The 23,144-nt window shown below is 44.7% G+C and overlaps 1 protein-coding gene across 2 annotated transcripts in view; it reads left to right on the top strand.

Annotated features, from left to right (window-relative positions):
• Positions 1 to 23,144, top strand: part of LOC140425871 (echinoderm microtubule-associated protein-like 4) — a 371,640-nt gene that overhangs the window by 94,411 nt on the left and 254,085 nt on the right. The window contains exon 1 of one of the 2 annotated variants that reach the window (XM_072510260.1): positions 8,478 to 8,718. The exons of the other annotated variant lie outside the window; for it this stretch is intronic. Coding sequence (XP_072366361.1) covers positions 8,682 to 8,718 — 37 coding nt within the window. The 5' untranslated portion in view covers positions 8,478 to 8,681. Of the gene's footprint in view, positions 1 to 8,477; positions 8,719 to 23,144 lie in introns of those variants that run through there. 2 annotated transcript variants of the gene reach the window in all.

Raw genomic sequence — 23,144 nt, forward strand, 5'->3', positions numbered from 1 at the left:
TGATGCAGCTGTACAAAACTTTGGTAAGGCCACATTTGGAGTACTGTGTACAGTTCTGGTCGCCTCATTTTAGGAAGGATGTGGAATCTCTGGAAAAGGTGCAAAGAAGATTTACCAGGATGTTGCCTGGAATGGAGAGTAGGTCTTACGAGGAAAGGTTGAGGGTGCTAGGCCTTTTCTCATTAGAGCGGAGAAGGATGAGGGGCGACTTGATAGAGGTTTATAAGATGATCAGGGGAATAGATAGAGTAGACAGTCAGAGACTTTTTCCCCAGGTGGAACACACCATTACAAGGGGACATAAATTTAAGGTGAAAGGTGGAAGATATAGGAGGGATATCAGAGGTCGGTTCTTTACCCAGAGAGTAGTGGGGGCATGGAATGCACTGCCTGTGGAAGTAGTTGAGTCGGAAACATTAGGGACCTTAAAGCAGCTATTGGATAGGTACATGGATGACGGTAAAATGATATAGTGTAGATTTATTTGTTCTTAAGGGCAGCACGGTAGCATTGTGGATAGCACAATTGCTTCACAGCTCCATGGTCCCAGGTTCGATTCCGGCTTGGGTCATTGTCTGTACGGAGTCTGCACGTCCTCCCCGTGTCTGCGTGGGTTTCCTCTGGGTGCTCCGGTTTCCTCCCACAGTCCAAAGATGTGCGGGTTAGGTGAATTGGCCAATGATAAATTGCCCTTAATGTCCAAATTGCCCTTGGTGTTGGGTGGAGGTGTTGAGTTTGGGTATGGTGCTCTTTCCAAGAGCCGGTGCAGACTCAAAGGGCCGAATGGCCTCCTTCTGCACTGTAAATTCAATGATAATCTATGATTAATCTAGGACAAAGGTTCGGCACAACATCGTGGGCCGAAGGGCCTGTTCTGTGCTGTATTTTCTATGTTCTATGTTCTATGACCATGACTCTGTTGTCGATTATCGTAAAAACCTGGGTGTTGGGGGGAGTGTGCCTTCGGAGGGTTGGTGCAGAATCGATTACTTCCTTCTGCACTGTAGGGATTCTATACTACACTCAACCACTGAGCATCCAAAACTGGGGGATAGAGAATTTCAATGATTTTGCAACCCTGAGTGAAGAAATGTCTTCTCATTTACATTTGAAATGGCTGTCTCTTTATCCTGAAACAATGCTTCTAGTTCTAGGTTCTCCAGCCAGGAGAAACCATTCTTGGCATCTACCTTGTCAAACCGGATCAGAATTTTATAATTTCTCATTCTTCTAAAATGCAGAGAATATTCTATTCAACCTCTTTCCATAGGACAACCATCTTATGTCAGGAATCAATCTAGTAAGCGTCCATTGCACCCTTCCCCCTTTCAGATATGGCAACAGAAACTGTACAAAGTACTCCCAGTGTGATTTCACCAAAACCTGTAAAATTGTAGCAATACTTCCTTACTCTTGTACTAAACCCCCTTGGAGTATAATCCCCTTTGGAGTATAAAGACCAAAATACCATTTATCTTCCTAATGCTGTACATGCATGTTAACTTTGTTTCCTCTGAACATCAACCGTTAGTAGTTTATCACCATTAAAAAAATATTATTTTTTCTATTCTACCTACTAAAGTGAATAGCCACATATTTCCTTCTCAATATTATAATCCATCTGCCATATTCTTGCCTACTCACTTTTGCAGACTTTCTGCATCATTTTCACATCTTTACTTTCCTACCTAGCTTTGTATCATTAGCAAACTTGGATACATTCCACTCCGCACCTTCCAAATCAATAGTATATATTTGTAAATAGCTTGGGTCCCTGCACTTATCCTGTGGCATCCACTCAACATGCTGCAACTGAAAATGATCCATTTATTTCTACTACCTTTATCTCGTTACATATTGTACAAAAACTATATTTAACTGCTGGGGCAGGTTTTAGAGTCTATTTATGAAATAAGCTTTGAGGCTAGTGAGATAAGACGGCATTGCCTTTGAAACGAAGTACAGCAGTACCTCAAATTCGGCTGTCCAACCTTTTTAGGTAATTAGATATAAAAATGTGAAATTCATTTAAATTTCATATATTTTACATAGTTGAGTGGAGTATTTAGAATTGACATCTATTGAAGAATCGGTTATTCAGGACAGTAGTGCTGCCTTTACGAGTATATTTTATTCTGGAATCCCAAAGAGAAACCCACATAACAGAATATCAACCTTTAGGGAGGAAAGCTGCAGGTCAAGGGCAACAGATGCATGGGAACATCACCATCGGCGAGCTCCCCACCAAGCCGCACAACATCCAACTTGGAACTATCACTGTCTCTAGGTCAAAATCCTGGAATTCCCTTCTTAACAGCACTGTGGTTTTACCTACACCCACATGGACTGCAGCGGGTTTAAGATGGCGGCTCACCACCACTTTTTCAAGGGCAATTTAAGATGGGTAGTAAATGCTTGCCCAGCCAGCAACTTCCACATCCCATTAACAAATTAAACTATTTGTATGTTAAAATATACTGTATGAATTATAGTTTATACAATGGAATTGCTGTATGGGAATCCTTTTCGTAGAAACATGTGTAAACCTATAGGGCAGCAGTACGTTGCATTTTAATAAGAGTTTAAGAACATTGGTAGTTGGTAAGTCACTAATATGGGATACCTTTTGCGCAACAAGTCTTCATGATGGCCAGCTAAGGTTAACACAAAGCCAGTGGTTCTCTTATTAATAAAGATGGCAGTTTTGTAGAACAGTTGTCAGATGCCAACATATATTTTTCTGTCTTTTCTATTTCATTATGTATCCTTAGTGTTGTTGATGGGACATTAGTATGCTGCAAATCCCATGTGATTTTGTGCTTGGAAAGAATTAGCACATTTCAAATTACGTGTTTTATGTTCAAAAGTACAGTAGGCTGACTTTAATATCATTTTTGTGGATATGTCTGTCTTTTTAGAGCCTATTTTTGTTGCCTCCAGCCTTAATTTTTCCAATGTTCTCCTCTTTCCTCTCATTTCTCAATTGCCAATAATTTCAAAATCGGGACATTAGCTTGCTGCAAATTCCATGTGATTTTGTGCTTGGAAATGCTATCTAACGTGACTCCAGTTAGATATGTGGCCTCAGCGGGGAACGCGCGGCTGAGACCACTCTTAGTTCCGTTTCCTGCACTGAAGTAGCTGAAACTCCTCATTGCAGGGAGAGACCGGGACGCCATTTTTAAATGGTGCCCTGCTCTCCCGACCCCCGGACACAACCCCGAAAGCCTTTAACTTGCGTTTAAGGGAATCTTCGCCATCTCCACCCCCCCCACCCCTCCCGCCTCACGTGCACAGGGCCCCCCCATGTCCGATCACCAGTGCAAAACATGCCAGCTTGGCACCACTGCACTGCCAGCCTAGCACCCTGGCAGTGCTGCTGCCAGGTGGCACGACCAGCATGGTAGGTTGGCAGTTCCAGGGAGACCAGCTGGCACCAGCAGTACCAGGGTGCCACCCTGCCCAGAGGGCAAGCATCTGGGAGCCTCCGATCCCCTAGGAGACCCCCATAAGTGCTGTTCTGTCTGGTACCCAATCGTGGAGACTAGTACTGAACAACGCTCAAACGAGGTATCCAAGGCGAAGGGGATGGAGCCCAACACCTTGGTTACCTCAAGGAACAGCATATTAGAGTGAGGCTTCAAATCGTGACGTCTCACGGGATTGCGTCTCCCAGCAGTTACCGGAAGCGGAGCGCCTCCTTTCAGGTGCTGCATGGTTGGTAGATCGCGCTCATTAGAATATTTAATTAAATCTGTACCAAGAGTGAAATAAAAAGGGAAAGAAAGATGCAATTGAAAGATGAGAGACAAATAAGTAAAATAAACTCCAATCATAGAATCGCTACAGTGCAGAAGGAGGCCATTTGGCCCATCAGGTCTGCACGGCCCTCTGAAAGCACCCTACCTAGGCCCAATTCCTATACCCTTTCCCCGTAACTCCACCTAGGGGCAATTTAGCATGGCCAATCCACCCAACCAATAATTAAAATCTGAAATAGTAAGTCTGTTTACTTGTTGAAGGAAGTTTTTGGTGCCGAAGAATTTGCTTGGCATTAATTAAGGCTTGATCACAATGTTTAAAAGTTCACTTATACTTAAATGGACTATCTTTAATTTGATGTGCTGTAATTTTTTGTTCTTGGGGTGTGGGCATTGCTCGCTTGGTCAACATTTATTAGTCATCCCTAACTGCCATTGAGAAGTGAGTATCTAGTGGATAAGTACCAATTTCACAACTTCATGAATTTGAATGTCTCACCAAAGTATTGGTGCAGTTAAGCTTGTGGAAGAGCATGCAAATTGCGCAGTAACTTCTAATTCCTGTGTTTGATTGCATATGTGTAGATGCTGGCAATTACTATTTCATTTACTCCTTAGTAATGCTGGTAGCGTGACCATTTACTCCTCAGTAATGCTGATAGCGTGACCATTATTCTGACTGCAAGATCTGAACTCTTGTGTATTACTTAAAAGAAGTATTTTTATTCCACAAATTTTCAACAATTTTACAATTTGCAACAATCCCACAAACTCCCCCAACCCCCTCCTCTCTCAACAGTCAACGATTACCAACTCCCGAAAATGCATGATAAACAAATCCCATCAATTGTAAAACCCATCACTCGCCCTCCTTATAGCTAGTTTCACCTTTTCCAGGGTCAGAAACTCCAGCAGGCCCCCCCGCCACACCGAGGCACAGGGTGGAGAAGCTGCCCTCCACCCCAACAAGACCCGCCTGCGAGCAATCATTGAAGCGAAGGCTAAAACATCTGCCACCGCACCCACCTGCGGCACCGGCTGGTCTGACACCCAGAATGTGGTTTCTAGGAGACCGGACTCCAAAACATTTCCAACTTCGGACAGGACCAAAACATATGTACATGATTTGCAGGGCTCCTCCCACATCGCTCACAGTCACCCTCCACTCTTTTGAACAGCAGGCTCATCCTAAACTTTGTATGGTGTGCCCTGTACACTACCTTCAGCTGTATCAGCTCCAGCCTCGTGCTCAAAGTCGAGGCATTTACCCACCACAGTCCCTCTTCCAAACTCTTCCTCCCACTTCGCCTTAATCCATCCTCCTCCAAAATCCTCCCGTAAATCGCCGAGACAACCTCCCTGCTGACAGAACTGCCTCCAGCAATTGGAAGGCAGCTGCTATCGGGAAGGTCGGGAAGATCTTCCTTGCAAAATCCCGCACCTGCATATACCTGTAATGTTTGCCCCACGCCAGTCCAAACCTCTTGCCCAGCTCCAAACTTGCAAATCGCCCTCCCAGAAACAGATCCTTCATTTCCTTAAACCCCTCTCTTTCCATCCCCGGAACCATATGTCCATCCTCCCTGGCTTGAAGCCATGATTCCCCCTAATTGGCAACCCCCTGACTCCCAATCTAAAAGCTGCCTAAACTGCCTCCAGATCTTCAATGTGACCGCCGCCACTACCGGACTCATGAGTACTTCACTGGAGCATTCGGGAACAGTGCCGTTGCCAGCGTCCGCAGCCCTGACCCGCTGTAAAAGCCCGCCCCCAACCTCACCCACAGAGTTCCTCTCCCTGCTCCAACACCAAATCTTATCTGCATTTGCCGACCAATAATAATACATCAAATTTGGGAGACCTAGCTGTCCTGCTGTCCCCTCTGCAATATCACTTTCCTAATCCTGGCCACGATTCCCGCCCAAATAAATGAAAGATCGGCCTATCCACCCCCCTAAAATAAGCCTTGGGCGGGCAAAAAGACCAGCAGGCATTGAAACAAGAACTAGAATTGCGGCAAAACATTCATCTTCTCTGTCTGCACCTGGCCCACCAATGACAGAGTGAGATTGTCCCACCTCAGCAAATCTGCCTTCACCCTCCCCACCAAGCTAGCGAAGTTAAAATCCCAAAGCCCTGCCCAATCCCGGGCCACCTGCACCCTCAGATACCTAAAATGTGTTGCCAGATGAAATGGCAGCCTTCCCATTCCCGGAGGGGAGACCAAAAGTACTCATTTTCCCCTAAATTCAATTTTTACGCTGAAAACGCCCCAAATCCCTGAAGCATCCTCATTATGCTCCCCACCGAAGAGCTCGGCTCCGAAGTATACAACAAGTCATCTGCTTGTGTTCCATCCCCTTCCACAACCCCAAGCTCCTCAGCGCAGTGGCAAACTGCTCTCTAGCCAATGCAAACAGAAGTGGGGGACATGGAGCATCCCTATCTTGTATCCTGGTGCAATGCGAAATACCCTGAGCTCATACTACTTGTGCGCACGGTCACCATGGGCTCCTTATGAACAGCTGCACCCACGTCACAAACCTCTGCCCAATCCCAAATATCCCCAATATTGCCATTAAATATCTCCACTCCACCCGATCAAACGCCTTCTCCGCATCCAGTGTCACCACCATCTCCATCTCCCTTCGCTCTGCCGGAGAAAGTGCCACGTTCAACAGTCTCCTCACATTCAAAGACAACTGTCTGCCCTTATCCCCGTCTGATCCTCCCCAATCACTTTTGGAAGACACCCATCCAACCTTACCTCCAACATCGTTGCCAATATCTTGACGTCTACATTCAGCAGAGATATGGGCCTGTACGTCGCACACTCCACTGGATCCTTATCCTTCTTGAGCAACAATCAGATGGAGGCCTGCCCCATCGTTTGGGACAAGACACCCCTATGCATCACATCCTCATACATTCCCACCATCAACGGCCCAGCCTATCCTTAAATCTTTTATATACTTTGACCGGGAACCCATTGAGCCCTGTCTGCATCCTCCCAATTGCCACCTCCACCACCACCGGCTCCTCCAGCCCTGCCCTCTCGACCTCCTCCAAATTCGGACACTCCAGCCCACCCAGAACCTCCCTCATCTCCCGCTCCTCCTCCGCTGACTCCACCTTATACAAGCCCCAACAGAATTCCTCAAACACCTTATTAATTTGTTCCGGAGCCATCACCGTCCTGTCCCGCACCTGGACTATCTCCCCCGCCACCGCCTCCCTATGGAACTGACTTGCTATCATACGCCCTGCCTTCTACCTGTACTCGTAAACAGCCCCCTCGCCCTTCTCAACTGACGCATCGCTTTCCCCATGGTCAACAGGTCAAACCTCGCCTGCAACTCCTTCCTCTTTGCCAGGAACCCCGGGTCCGGATGCCCCGCATATCTCCCTCCAAAATAGTTTCTATCAGTTGTTGCCGAACCTCCTTCTCCTCCCTAGCCACCTTAGCCTTAAACGAGATCACCTCCCCCTTCACCACAACCTTCTGAGCCTCCCAGACCACCGACCGTGAGACTTCCCCCATGCAATTAACCCCCACATACTCCTCAACTTCTCTATCTTGTCACAGAAGCTTTGATCCGTCAATAACCTCACATCTATTCTCCACCCTGGCTGTGTTAGCGAGTGAGGCTGGGATTTGTCCATTCAGCATTATGTTCCAATGTCCCCACCCCGGCCACTATCAGCTCATGGATATCCAGATCTCGGATGGCACCCAACACCCTCCTCACGATCCCCGCTTCGTCCCAATTGGGACCATATACGTTTATCAGCACCACCAACCTCCTCCAACGCACCCGTCACTATCACGTAACTACGTAACTGCCCCCCCAGTCTGCCGCCACCTTCTCCATCTGAAACCTCACTCTCTTGCCCACCAAGATCGCCACCCCCCGAGCCCTACTATCAAACCCCGAATGAAATACCTGACTCGCCCACCCCTTCCTAAGCTTCATCTGATCCTTCACACTCAAATGGGTCTCTGCACAAATACTCTCACTCTCTTCACCGGTCCCCCTATACCCCCTCACGTTCTGTGTATTTATTACTAACGTTTCTGTGAGCAGTACAGTCCTCACAGCAGTAGTAGTGTTTATATGGATTGTTGCTTTTAGGAAGTAGAGGGAAAGAGGTGGCAATGGGGGAAAGGAACAAAATATATTTCTATAAGAAATGGAACTGCTGTATTTTCTTTGGGTAAGCTTCCGATTATTACATCATACAAATTAACGTTTTAGTTTGCTAGTTACTGTAGTTTATTTAACAAACTTTGCTAGAAATTACGAATTAAATGTTATCTCTCAAATATAAGCTTTGCTACTCATTTTAAGCATATACACATTTCTCTAACTATGAGTTAAATTGTTTCAAGTGACCAATTTAATTTTCTAATCTCAAATTTTGCTTGAGTTTAAGGAGCTAGCTCCTGACCTAGTGCAGATGGTTGCAGCACATTGTGTTTGTTAGACTGCTGCCACTGTGCATTATGGTTTCTAATATAATCATTTACCGTACATGTGGTACTGCCACCACCTCTTGCCAACAGTGGCCTGTAGTATAAATCAACCTGATTGGTTCATGTTCTCACAAAGGTTAAGTCTATCTGTAGTTTTGAATACAGGAAACTTTGTTTGCCAAAGTCCTAATTACGTGACGTAGCCCAGTCAGGTTCCAACTGCCACACCTCTGTTAGCATATTTTTCACTCATTCATTTTAACCTTTGTTCCTTTTCTCTACAATTCATCTTGTTTAGTTTCTTGTTAAACGTTGCAGGGAGACTACTTTATAATTGCTATACAGTGAAGTGGGCTTGAATAAGCATATGCAGCTGTTATAACGACCAGACCTTTCATTGGATATTTTTCTTTGAAATCAGATACTTAAAAAAAAAAGCTGATTCAATGGCTGCGCAGCTAAACTTTGTCTCCAGCAATTGTGGTAAGGATATGTTTTATTTCATGTATTGAAACCATTTTCAGCTGAGTGTCATGATTGTATCTTGTGGATTGAGGGTGAAAGGGAGCCGAAAGAAGTTTTCTCCTCTCAGAACAAGATGAAATTTGATAAGGAGGTTGATTAGTATAGCCTTTCTGTAATCGAGAAAGCTGCATGTAGGTTCCTTAAGTAAATTTGTCTGTGATGGGTTCCATCAAATTATTAGCACTAACAAGTATGCATTGCATGCGGACCCTCTGACCTTGGTTGAAACCCGCTGTAATGGCAATCCACTAAAGTGCATGTTGCAATTAAAAACAAATAGCATAGACAACCAGTGAAGCTTACTTATTCCACTTATTTGCTATTGTTTCCAAGTGTAGAAGTGGAATGAAACCCAGCTTGCTGTAATGTACAAAAATTGTTATCCACACGGCCGTTGGGGCAAGGATTATTATCGAACTAAACATTCAGCTGCTGATGTAATGAGAAAGGCCTTGGTATTAAAATAGTAATTTGGTTAACAAAGCATAACATTTGATAGCAGCAAAAGTTTAAATTGACAAAGTAGATAGCAATTTCGACCTTGTGTATGAAGGTATTTGTGTTTTTATCTTATCGTGAACTCTGCTGCCTCTATTTAACTATTTAGTCCCAGGTAAGGGTTATCCAGGATTGGAAAATCACTATTTGAATTTCAAAGATGGCGGGATTTAAAAAAAAAAAAAACATGCTTTAAACAATTCCAAAATTTTACTTTGTCATAATTGTGTGGATGAATTAATTGTTTAATTGTATTAATCATATGTTTAGCGAAACCCTCCATTTTTTCCACAAAATCAAAATGTAGCTTTATAAGACCTTTTTTGAGGTAACCTACTCTGTTTTAAATTTTTGGTATGAAAATTGGTCGAATTTTATTTTACTAACAAATATAAAGCTGGTGAATTGAGCTAATTTATAATTTGTACACCTTTAAACCCATGTTACTCAAAGGTTCACAATATTACTGGATTACTAAAGGTTTATATGCCTAAGGACCTTTCAAATATTGCATTGAGGGTGTTGATGGATTTGTTGATCGTTGCCACCTCTAGCCATAAATCCATAAACTCCATGAATCATCTGTTTGAAAGATATTTTCAGTTTCCAAAAATAAAACATACAGGATATGCAGGATGTTATATCTTGCTGCATTTGGTGGAGCCTTTTATGTGCTCCTTGGAATTTCAACGCTTATGTGATTGAGCCTTTGTTAAAAAGAATTTAAAACTAAGTCAGGAATACTGCAAAGAAAAACTTAGCAAAACTGTAAAGCAGTATACAAGCTGAAAAATGGGCAATTATGACCGTCCATATACATTTAAAAGGAAGACTGAGAATGAAGGATATCTACTGATGAATTATTTTAAACCGCAAAGCTTGAAAGGTGCAATTTTATGACTAGATTAGATTACTATAGCCCAGCATAGATGTATTTGGAGGAGACCTGAGCAATGTTCTTTGTATATTAGTGAGGGCGAATTCAGACAGGCAGAACTTGAATCTGTCTTGATTTCAGGATGTAACTATTTTTGATTTTCTTACCCTTGCCAGTTGAAGATGATATGGATCAGAGTACCTGAAGGTGAATTTTGCATTATGGGACCTGAAATACTATCATTTTTATTTCATATTTGAACTAAATGCAAGAACAATTTGTTCCTTTTGTATTATTGGCAGCTCTCCTCAAGATGGAGTTGTCTTGTTATAGAGGTTATGTTGGGTGGCCTGTTGTTCAGAATATTCCGCTTTAATCTGAAAATTCATGTAAGAATGCTTAAAGAGGAGAAGATCTGAGAAGGTGGAAGTTGGTCATTGTGTAGTTTGTACTAGAGAGATAGAAAAGTTACTAGGGAGCTGAGGTTTATTTACCAAATCAGATTCTACAAAACAGGTCAGCGGGAGTTGTAGACCGAGTCAGTGGATGGGAGCGGGGTTTGTGTGATGGACTGGGCTGTGTTCATGACTCTCTCTAGTTTCTTATGGTCTTGGGACCGAACAGTTGCCATACCAGGCTGCGATGCAGGCAGATAGGATGCTTTCTATGGTGCACCTGTAAAAGTTGATAAGAATCAATGTGGATATGACAAATTTCCTTAGTTTCCTGAGCAATTATAGGCGCTGTTGTGCTTTCTTGCTCATAGTGTCGACATGGGTGGACCAGGACAGATTGTTGGTGATGTGCACACCTAGGAATTTGAAGCTGTCAACCATCTCTCCTCAGCCCCGTCGATGTGGACAGGGGTGCAGTACAATACTTTGCTTCCTGAAGTTAATGACCAGCTCTTTAGCTACGTTGATATTGAGGGAGAGATTGTTGTTGTTACATCACTCCACTATGCTCTCTATCTCCCTCCTATATTCTGACTCATTGTTGTTCGAGGTCCGATCCACTACGGTCGTGTCGTCAGCAAATTTGTAGATGGAGTTGGAGCCACATTTTGCCACACAGTTGTTATGCTTGCTGGAGATTCCGTGGAGAGTAAATAATTTGAGACATGGGCCAGGATTCTCCGATCCCGCGCCGGGTCGGAGAATCACCGGGGGGGGAGGGGAGCGGCACGAGAATCGCGCCATGCCGCTCCGACGGCGGGCCGCCAATTCTCCGGCGACCGGAGAATCGGCGGCAATCGCGTCGGCACGGTTGCCGCCGCACTGGTCGGGGCCGTTGAAAGCAGCCTCCCCCGGCGATTCTCCGCGCTCGACGTGACGAGTGTCCGCCGTGTTCCGTACAGTTCTGCCGGCGTGGGTTACGTATGGTCCCACCCGGCAGGACCTCTGAGTTCTGGCTGCGGGGGCCGTCCTGGTTGGGGGGGGGGGAAATCGGATCCGACTCCGGTGGGGGCCTCCACTGTGGCCAGGCCCGTGATCGGGGCTTACCGATCGACGGGCGGGCTAATTCCGGGGGGGGGGGGGGGTCCTATGTAGGGCTCCGCCATATTGCCCAGGGGCTGGTGCGGGACCGTGCATGTGCGTGGGTTGCCGTCTCCAGCTGTGGCGCGCATGCGCGGACCCGTGGCGCGCCGGCTTTCCAGCGGACAGCACTCCAACGCCGTTCTAGCCCCCGAAGAAGGGGTGAATGCATGGGCCTGGCGGTCCGTTGACGCCGGGGTCAACACTTTACTGGGATTCTGGCGAATCCTGGCCATTATGTTTAGACTTTGGTCAGCAGATCATGGGATCTGAGTGTGATAGAGATGATGTGATTAATGGGAAGACTGAAGTCTGTCTGCTAGGAGTTTTGAAGTTGAACAGCAGCTTTGTAAACTGCTGTCAGGTTGAGCAGTAGCCTGACAGAGACAGAAGTATCTGCAAGGTGCCCCTGAAAGGGTCTCTCTCCCACTCTCCCTCTTCCCCCTCTCTCCCTCTTTCTCTCTATAAAAGATATCCCTGTGTTTGCTGACTTTATTTACCAGTGGTGCTGACTTTATTTACCAGTGGCTTTTGACCTGTAATGGGTTTTGCTTAATTGGAGATAGAGAAGATATAAGTTAGAAAAGTATGTTCTGTGATAATGTGTTTACTCCCGTGTTAATAATAAAGTTTCTTTTAATAAAAAAGGTCCCTATTTATCTGTGGAACCACTCCTGAAGCGAAGTATCCTTTGCTCAGTTTTACAAATTGAAAAATAATTGGGGTCTCATCCAGTTTCCTAATATCAATTGGGGTCTGGTCTTGGTACCATAACAATAGAACTAAATAGAATATACACCACAGAAACGGGTGATTTAGTCCTACCAATACATGCTGGTTCCATTTCCGTCTCCTCCCATCCTTTCTCATCAGCATGACCCTCTACTCCTTTCTCCATTCCATGCTAATATACCCCTTTAAAAGCATCTATCCTATTCACTTCAGCCCCTCCCGCTGATACGTTCCCCATTTTCTGTGAAATAAGCTTGTTCTGAATTTTCTATTTGATTCCGTGGTGACTAACTCATTTGATTGCCTCTGGTTTTGCTCGTTTACACGAGCAGAGGCATGCTCTGTGTCTACTCTATCAAACGTTTTCTAATTATAAAGGTACATATTAGGTTACCCTTCAGCGTTTACAAGAGAAAGGATAGTCCGCATGTTTATCTTTTCCTGACTAGATATAATTGTAAAGCCTTTTTGCATCTCGTAAGGTGTCTCTGTCTCCTTTTTATAATATGCCAACTAAAATTAGACACCAATGTGGTCTAACTGAGATTCAATACAGGTTTTCAATTATTTTCCTTAGAAATAATCCCCCGTCCTTGGTTTGCTTTTTTATGATCTTATTAGCCAGGTGAGTTTTAAGGAGGTACTTAGAAGAGGGGAAGAGATGTATAGGATGGGAATTCCAGAGCTTGAGGCCTAGGTAGCTGAAGGCATGACCATTAGTATTTACAGTACATCGCACTTTCCATAGAGTTAGAGAGATCTATAGCACAGAAAAGACCCTTCAGCCCATCACATCTATGTCAGTCAAAAACAACCACCTAATCCTGTTTTGCAGCACTTGGTTCATAGCCTTGTATGCCTTGGCAATGCAAGTGCACATCTAAATACTTCTTAAATGTTATGAGGGTCTCTGCCTCCACCTCCCTTTCAGGCAGTGAGTTCCAGACTCCCACCACCCTCTGGAGATGTTTTTCTCAGATCCCATCTAAACATCCTGCCCCTTACCTTAAATCTGTGATCCCTTCATCAAAGGGAAAAGTTTCTTCCTGTCTACTCTATCTATACCCCTCATAATTTTGTACATCTCAATCATGTCCCCCTTCAGTCTCCACTGCTCCAAGGAATACTACCCCAGTCTCTCCAATCTCCATAACTAAAACTCTTCAGCCCAGGCAGAATCCTGGTAAATCTCCTCTGCACCATTTCCAGTGCTATCACACCCCTCTTATAATGTGGATTCCAGAACTGCATATAATACTCTAGCTGTGGCTTAACTAATGTTTTATACAGTCCCAGCATAACCTCCCATGTTTTCTGTAAAGTATTTCACAGCCAGCAAATTCATATTTGAAGTATGCAAATTGCAGGCAAAAACAACACCTTTAAAAAGCAAATGAATGCCATATGATCTGTTTTGGTAGTGTTGTTGCGGAATGTAAGTTGGCCAGAGAGATCTCCCTGTTTTCTTCAATTTAAATACCCCACTTTGGTTTTAATGTCTCACTGATTACACTTCTGACAGCATTGCACGGCATTGTCAGCCAGATTGTACGAACAAAGCTTGGGGTTTGGGCTTGAATACATATCCACCTGACTGGTCAGGATGATATCAATTGAGCCAAGTGGACTAGTCTCTGAACAGTACTATAAACTATAAGCTGAAAGACTGAGTGCTGGGCAGCACGGTAGCATTGTGGATAGCACAATTGCTTCACAGCTCCAGGATCCCAGGTTCGATTCCGACTTGGATCACTGTCTGTGCGGAATCTGCACATCCTCCCCATGTGCCTGGGTTTCTTCCGGGTGCTCCGGTTTCGTCCCACAGTTCAAAGATGTGCAGGTTAGGTGGATTGGCCATGATAAATTGCCCTTAGTGTTGGGTGGAGTTACTGGGTTATGGGGATAGGGTGGAGGTGTTGACATTGGGTAGGGTGCTCTTTCCAAGAGCCGGTGCAGACTCGATGGGCCGAATGCACTGTAAATTCTATGATAATTGATAATCTATGAAATGGGCTGTATAAAACAAAACTGTTTAGTTAGAACTGAAAAAATTAAATTAGCAATCATCAATTTCTACAGAACAATTGAGACGCAATTTGCAAAGTTCAGTCGTATGATCACTGCATCAACCTAAATGTAAAAGGAACCTTAAAAGATAAATATTTTTGCCACTCAACCCATTAAGTATAACAAATGAATATTTAAATCAGCAAACTCTATACTGTTCTAAATAAATTATGATAATTTCAGGATTCTTTTACTGTAGTCAAAAGATACGTTCTAAAGTAATTACACTTTACAATAGTGATGCAAAAGTTTCACGTGCATGTGAAGCGATATGAGGAAAACCTTTTGCACACACAGGAGGGATCTGAAACTCCCCCCAAAAGATTGTGGATGATGGGACACTAAAGATCAGGTTTTGTTAGTTGAGGGATTTGGAGCAAAAGCAATCAAATGAAATTGAGATAATTAGTGTTGGGGATTTGCAAGAGGCAGAATTGGAGGAGCACAGATATTTCCAAGGCTCGTAGAGCTTAGTGTCACAAGTAGGCTTATATTAACAATGCAACGAAGTTACTGTGAAAATCCCCCAGTCACCACATTCTGGCGCCTGTTCGGGTAGACGGAGGGAAAATTTAGAATGTCCATTTCACCTAACAAGCATGTCTTTTGGGACCTGTGGGAGGAAACCCACGCAGACATCGAGAGAACGTGCAGACTCTGCACAGACAGTGACCCAAGCCGGGAATTGAACCAGGGTCCCTGGCGCTGTGCTACCGTGCTGCCCTATTAAGTCAGATAACCAAAAGCCTGGTCAAAATAGTTGGGTTTAAAGAGTGTATCACAGAGAGAAAGTAAAGTAGAGCGGCAGAGAGGTGTGGAGAGGATATTCCAGAGTTTAGGGCCTAGGCAATAAAGACTTCTGATGCGTATTAGCCAATATGATGCAGGAAACACAGCAGCCAATTTGCACACAGCAAGCTCCTATAAACAGCACTCTAATACTGGCTGTAGACTGAGTGATCATGTGAAAATGTGATGAAGTGGCTACAGAGGAGGTCACGTGGTGGGAGACCAGGAATTAGAGGTGAGAAGGGGCAAGGCCATAAAAGAATTTTAAAAGTGAGGTTGTGTCAGACCAGGAGTCACTATAAATCAGTGAGCACTGAGGTGATGAGTGAATGGGACTTGATGTGAGTTAGCATATGATCAATTCATTTTTTATTAGCTCAGGTATATGAAGGTGGAGGATGTGACGTAGGCCAGTAGAGTATTGAAATTGCCAAATGTAGAGGTAACAAAGTCATGGATGAGGGTTTCAGCATCAGATGAGCTGAGGCAGTGGTGAAGTTGGATAATGTTACAGGGTGTGTTGTATCTGCCCAATTCCGATACTTCAAGTCTATTTACTCAAGGGGTTTTACCCGGATGTCTTTAATAGTGAGAAGAACAAAGGACAACGCAAGTATAAAATTCAAACAACTTTATTTCACAACAACAATATTTACCCTTCAATTAACCCAGTAACATTTACTAAAGATTCCCAAGATTTGTTATACTACCTGTAAAGGTGACTTTGACTGAGCTGTGGGTCCGATTCTGAGACTGTCAGGTCCGTCTTTGGGAAGGTGTGTCTCGCATGCTGCTTCCTTCCACCTCCGGTCAGACGTCTCGATTGCCTCTGCATGGAATCTTCTCTGCTGAGAGGTCCGGGTGTGGATTCTTATACCCATCCTCCTGCCTTTCCAGAAGCTTCTCTGGCTTCCTGCCAATGAGGCCTTGGAAGGGGGTCCCAACACTCGATGGGTTTCTAGATGTATGCTTGACGAAACATTGATGCACCCAGGTGTCCATCTCCGGTGTTGCTAGCATATAAGCTATTGCTGTTTAAGGTAACGGCAGGACCTCTGGGTGCCCAAGCGTCTGGCTCGGTCTGGGCTACCCAAAACAAATCCGTGCATATCAATAGGATTGATAATCTCCTGATGTGTGATTGATGAGGCAGGTCCAGACATCATAGAATTTACAGTGCAGAAGGAGGCCATTCGGCCCATCGAGTCTGCACCGGCTCTTGGAAAGAGCACCCTACCCAAAGTCAACACCTCCACCCTATCCCCATAACCCAGTAACCCCACCCAACACTAAGGGGAATTTTGGACACTAAGGGCAATTTATCATGGCCAATCCCCCTAACCTGCACATCTTTGGACATATTCTGGTAGTTTGTCTGTGGGTTGTGTATTTGACTTTGGCCAAGTCCGAATTCCCATCAGCCTGCCTAAGGTTGGGTTGCCGTTTAATTGAAAGTGTTCAATTTCTTAATTTAAGATATCCAATGTAGTATGCTGTATGTTTTCATGTATGGAGTGATCTGCCTGGAGTGTAAGCAGAACAATACTTTTCATTGTACCTCCGTACATGTGACAATAAATAAATCAAAATTTAATTGGGCTCAAAGCTAGACCCTGTCAGGTTGCCACGGGTGGTAGTAGGCAATCCTGTTGATCTGGATAAGTGGAATGTCACCCGAGTCAGATACGACACCACGACTGAACGGTTTTGTTCAGCCTCACACAGTTGCCGAAGAGAGAGATGGAATTGGTGGCATGGATCAAAGAGCAATGCCGTTGGCATTTAAATTACTTGGTTTGAGGACATTTCTGATCATCCAGAACTGGTGGCATAGTGGTGTTGTCACTGGACTGGTGATCCAGAGACCCAGGATAATTCTTTGGGGATCCAGGTTTGAATCCCGCCATGGCAGATGGTGGAGATTGAACTGAAAGTCCAATGATAAGCATGAAACCATTGTCATAAAAAAAATCCAGCTCCTGTCCTCACCTGGTCTTGCATACATGTGAATCCAGATCCACAGCAATGTGGTTGACTATACGGTTGTCTAAAAGGAAAGACAGACGAACCGGCATTTACACCAGTAGGGGAAACGACAGCGGCAAACCCAGCCCTGTCGATCCTGCAAAACCCTTCTTACTCACATCTGGGGGCTTGTACCAAAACTGGAAGAGCTGACTCACAGTCAAGCAGCAGTTTGACATCATCATACTCGCGAATCATATCTTACAGATAACCAATAACACCATCCCTGGTGATTGGGGCACAGTGGTATACAGTCGGGAGGGAGTTGCCCTGGGAGCCCTCAACATCGACTCTGGATCCCATGAAGTCTCATGGCCTCAGGTCAAACATGGACAATCCTGCTGATTACCACATACTGTCCACCATCAGTTGATGAATCAATACTCCATGTTGAAGGATGCACTCAGGGTGGCGAGGGCACAAAATGTACTCTGGGTAGGAGACTTCAATGTCCATCACCAAGAATGGTTCTGTAGCACCACTACTGTCCAAGCTGGCCGAGTCCTAAAGGACATAACTGCTAGACTGTGCTGCAGATGCATCTGTGCCGCAGATGCATCTGCCCGTTACAGTATCGATAGGAGTGACCATCGCACAGTCCTTGTGAAGCCGAAGTACCATCTTCACATTGAGGACACCCTCAATTGTGTTGTGTGGCACTTGTGCTGAATGAGAGAGATTCAGAACAGATGTAGCAACTCGAGACTGGACATCCATGAGGCGCTGTGGGCCATCAGCAGAAGCAGAATTGTACTCTGCCATAAACTTCACTCTACCATTACCACCAAGCCAGGGGATCGACCCTGGTTCAATGAAGAATGCAGGAGTGCATGCCAGAAGCAGCACCAGGCATACCGAAAATTGAGATGTCAAACTGGTGATGCTACAACATAGGACTAGTGTGCCAAACAGCATAAGCAGCAAGAAATAGATAGAACTAAGTGATCCCACAACGAACTCATCGGATCTAAACTCTGCTGTCTTGCAACATCTAGTCATGAATGCTGGTAGACAATGAAACAACTCACTGGAGGAGGAGGCAGCCCCACCAAATATCCCCATTCTCAATGATGGAAGAGCCCAGCACAACTGTGAAAAAGAAAAGACTGAACCATTCTCAATCATCTTCAGCCAGAAGTGCCAAGTGGATGTTCCATCTCGGTCTCCTCCTGAGTTCCCCAGCACCGCAGATGTCAGTCTTCAGCCAATTCAAGAAACAACTGAAGGCCCTGACAATATTCCGGCAGTAGTCCTGAAGATGTGTTCTCCAGAACATGCCGCACCCCTAGCCAAGTTGTTCCAATACAGTTACAACACCGACACCTACCCAACAATGTGGAAAATTGCTGAAGTATGTCCTTTACACAAAAAGCAAGTCACATCCAACCTGACCAATTACTGCCCCATCAGGCTACTCTCTATCATCAGTAAAGTGATGAATCTACAATGCTATCAAGCGGCACTTGCTTAGCAATTACCTTCTCACTGTGGCTCAGTTTGGGTTCTGCCAGGGACATTCAGCTCCTGACCTCATTACAGCCTTGATTCAAACATGGACAATCGAGCTGAACTCCAGAGGTGAGAGTGACTGCCCTTGAAATCAAGGCAGCATTTGATCGAGTGTGGCATAATAATAATCTTTATTGTCATAAGTAGTGCATTAACTCTGCAATGAAGTTACTGTGAAAAGCCCCTAGTTGCCATATTCCGGCTCCTGTTCAGATACACGGAGGGGGAATTCAGAATGTCCAATCCACCTAACAGCATGTCTTTCGGGACTTGTGGGAGGAAACCAGAGCACCCGGAGGGAACCCACGCTGACACGGAGAATGTGCAGACTCCGCACAGACAGTGACCCAAGCCGGGAATCGAACCTGGGACCCTGGCGCTGTGAAGCAACAATGCTACCCACTATGCTACCGTGCTGCATCAAGGAGCCCTAGTAAAACGAGTCATTGGGTATCAGGGGGGAAACTCTCTACTGACTGGCACCATACCTAGCACAAGGGAAGATGGTTGTGGGTGTTGGAGATCCGTCATCTCCGCTCCGGAACATCACTGGAGGAGTTCCTCAGGGTAGTGTCCTAAAGCCCAACCATCTTCAGCTGCTTCATCAATGACCTTCCTTCCAATACAAGGTCAGATGTGGGGATGTTCTCTGATGATTTCACAATGTTCAGCACCATTCGCGACTCCTCAGACACTGAATCAGTTCATGTAACAATGCAGCAAGACTGATTAATATCCAGGCTTGGGCTGACTAGTGGCAAGTAACATTCATGCCACACAAGTGCCAAGCAATGACCATCTCCTACAAGAGAGAATCAAACCATTGCCCCCTTGACATTCAATGGCACTACCATCACAATCCCCACTATCAACATCCTCGGGGTGACCATTATATGGACTAGCAATTGAAATACTGTGGTTACAAGAGCAGGTCAGAGGCTAGGAATCTTGTGGCGAGTAACTTGCCTTCTGACACCCCAAAGCCTGTCCACCACCTGCAAGACACAAGTCAGGAGTCTGATGGAATACTCTCCTCTTGCCTGGATGAGTGCAGCTCCAACTACACTCAAAATTCTCAACACCATCCAAGTCAAAGCAGCCCGCTTGATTGGCATCTCTTCCACAAACATTCACTCGCTCCACCATCGCCGCACAGAGCAGCATGTACCATCTATAAGATGCACTGCAGGAACTTGCCAAGGCTTCTTAGGTAGCACCTTCCAAACCCATGACTACTATCATCTCTAAGGACAAGGGCAGCAGATACATGGGAACACCACCACCTGGATGTTCCCCTCCAAGTCACTCAGCATCCTGACTTGGAAAGGTACTGCCGTTCCTTCACTGTCGCTGGGTCAAAACCCTGAATCTCCCTCCCCAATAGCACAGGGGGTGTATCTATACCACATGAATGCAACAATTCAAGAAGGCAGCTCATCACCACCACCTCAAGAGCAATTAGCCACATCCCATTAAAAAGACATTTGGAATATCCAAATTCTTTTCCAATTATGGGGCAATTTAGCATGGTAAATCCATGCACATTTTTGGGTTGTGAGGGTGAAACCCATGCAAACACTGGGAGAATGTGCAAATTCCACACGGACAGTGACCCAGGGCCGGATCAAACCCAGGTCCTCCGTGCCGTGAGGCAGCAGTGCTAATCACTGCACCAGTGTGCCGCCCACCACAAAAATGAATTTAATAAAAATTGGGGCCAGGTTAGCAGTTGGTGAGAATAGGGTCAAGTAAGCAGGAGATGGGTCTCTTGGACACAATGAACTCGGAAAGGGCATAAGAGGAAATGGGAAAGAAACTAAAGAAAGAGGTTATTCCGGGCTAGGGCATGCTGGATCTTAGAGCATATTTGATCTGGTGAGCTAGGGGAAGGAAAGGAAACAGCAGAAGTAGTCAAACGGATGTTAATAATCATTGAACACTTTCTTGTTTAGATAGTGTTCACTCATTCTGCAACAAACTTGAGTTTCTTGTATGTTAGGGCGTGGTAGCTTTGTGATTAAATTACTGGCTGCTAGCATGAGCTGGCGATCCAAGTTCAAAATCTTCCCTGGCAGTTGGAGAACTTAACTTTAGCTCATAAATCTGAAGTGAAAGTTGCTATCACCGACTATGCAACTACCTAATTTCACTAATATACTTTAGAGACGGAAATCAATCATCCTTGCCCGCTGTCGATTAGATGTGACTCCAGACCCACAGGAGTGTGTTTGATTTATAACTGCCCTCTGAAATGGCCTAACAAGCCACTTAGGGGATGGGCAATAAATGTGACCCTTAGCAACACCCACTTTTCGTAAATGAATTAAAAAGAATGTAGGGTACAGTGTTAGGTTTTCTTGTCAGATCTGAAGTTCATCTCTAAGGTACTTCAAACTGCATGAAGCATTTGGAGAAAAAAAATGAATAAAAATATTTTGGAAGACATCAGAATTTTTCAACAATTGCTGTATAAATCCAGTGTTTTGGCAGTAGTCCAGGAATCTAGTTTCTTTGTTTAAAGTGTTGCATCATACAGATAGATAGGGACAGATAATGCTACTGCTTACAATTTAAAGGAGGTTTCTGTGGCCAGGTTTCTGTGGTGTGATTGTAGAAGTGCCCCAAGACCAAAATGTGGGTGTGCCCATTCCTCCTGCTTCACCATACTGAAAGCTAGACATGTGCGTGAGTTGGTCAGAGCACACTCGTGTTCGAAAAGTCCTCCCATGTCAAAAAAAACCCAGCGCAATCTCTTCTCTCTCCATTTCCACCCTCTGCCCAAGAAATCTGATTCTGACCTGCCGTGACTCCTCAAAACATTTGAAACTAAAATTTGGCCTCATGAATTAATTTACTTATGCTTAGTATGTGAATTTAATGATCCAATCCGACTAAAGGGACGATCCTTTAAAACCGAGATGAGGAATTTCTTCAGCCAGAGGGTGGTGAATCTGTGGAACACTTTGCCGCAGAACGCTGTGGAGGCCAAAACACTGAGTGTCTTTAAGACAAAGATAGATAGGTTCTTGATTAATAAGGGGATCAGGGGTTATGGGTGTATGATATGCATCACTGTATATACACAAGGGGTTAATGTAAATACACTATAACTAAGTAACCACTAGAGGGAGCACTAGAGATGTATATATACATAGACAAACAGGAAGTAGTCTCTACCTCTTCACAGGAACGACAGCTGGTGAGCAGGACACAGACAGGCAGCTCAGATGTAACATAGTCTAAGCGCTGGAGAGAGAACAAACTCATAGAAATAAAGCATCTACTTCAACTGTAAGACTACGAGCTTTATTCAGACACAAGGAATAATACATGGTACCAGGACCAGGTGACTTCAGAACGCTTACTAGAAAGGTTATGCAAGATGCAGACAAAGCACGATCGAAAACAGAAGAAAATCCGGACGTGGGGAGACTTCGCTGAGTCGATGCAACTAGTTGGAACTCCACCGCAGCTGAAAACAACCGGTAATTTAAGTCATAGATGGAAAATCTTTAAACAAACGTTCGAACTGTATATCGTAGCTAATGAGTTGTGTGCGGCCTCAGAAGAAATGAAAATATCACTTCTAGCTGGACATGAAGCTTGAGAAATCTAAAACTGCTTTAATTACTTAAGGTGAAGACAACACAAAATTAGAAGTAGTACTTAAAAAAATTGAAGATTACTGTAACACCAGTAACAATGCTTCTTTAAGACATGCAATGCTCAAGAGACCAAATTGCACAGGGAATGAGTGTTGCAAAACTCAAACAATCATCAGAACAGAACGGGTTAATGCTGGAAATCGCGAATGACAAATGCAGATCACAAGAAAAAAATAACTTTAAGTTTTTAACAAGAAAAAACAGTGAAAAAGTTGTTTTCCATGAGTCTGAAGAAGTTAAAATGGCATCTGAGCATATTTTAAACAGCCAGGGGAACAAAAGAGACAAATCTGGGTCTGCGCATGCGCAGGAAATGGCAGCCGCACATGCGCAATTGAAAAAAGAAGTAGTGGGCGCAGATCGTTGTGCGCATGCGCAATTGAAGAAAATGTGTGCACAGCTCGAAGAGGGATCTGTGCATGTGCCAGCTGTGCATGCGCAGTTTCCAAAAAAACGCACAGTAAAGGAAAAGCGATTTGCGCATGCGCTTTACGTCATGAGCGTCATGATGTCAGAGGCCCTGGACCACGCCCACTTAAAGGGGAAATGTCCGAAAATTGAAAAAAAGAGTTTTAAAGCTACAAAACACATCACTTCGAAAGACAGAACAATGCCTGAACTTCTACCAGCAGTTGAAAATAACCTCCGCAGCACCCTGGAATAAGCAGTTTGCACCACCGGAAGTGA

Source organism: Scyliorhinus torazame, chromosome 1, assembly GCF_047496885.1.
Source record: "Scyliorhinus torazame isolate Kashiwa2021f chromosome 1, sScyTor2.1, whole genome shotgun sequence".
Classification (NCBI taxonomy): domain Eukaryota; kingdom Metazoa; phylum Chordata; class Chondrichthyes; order Carcharhiniformes; family Scyliorhinidae; genus Scyliorhinus; species Scyliorhinus torazame.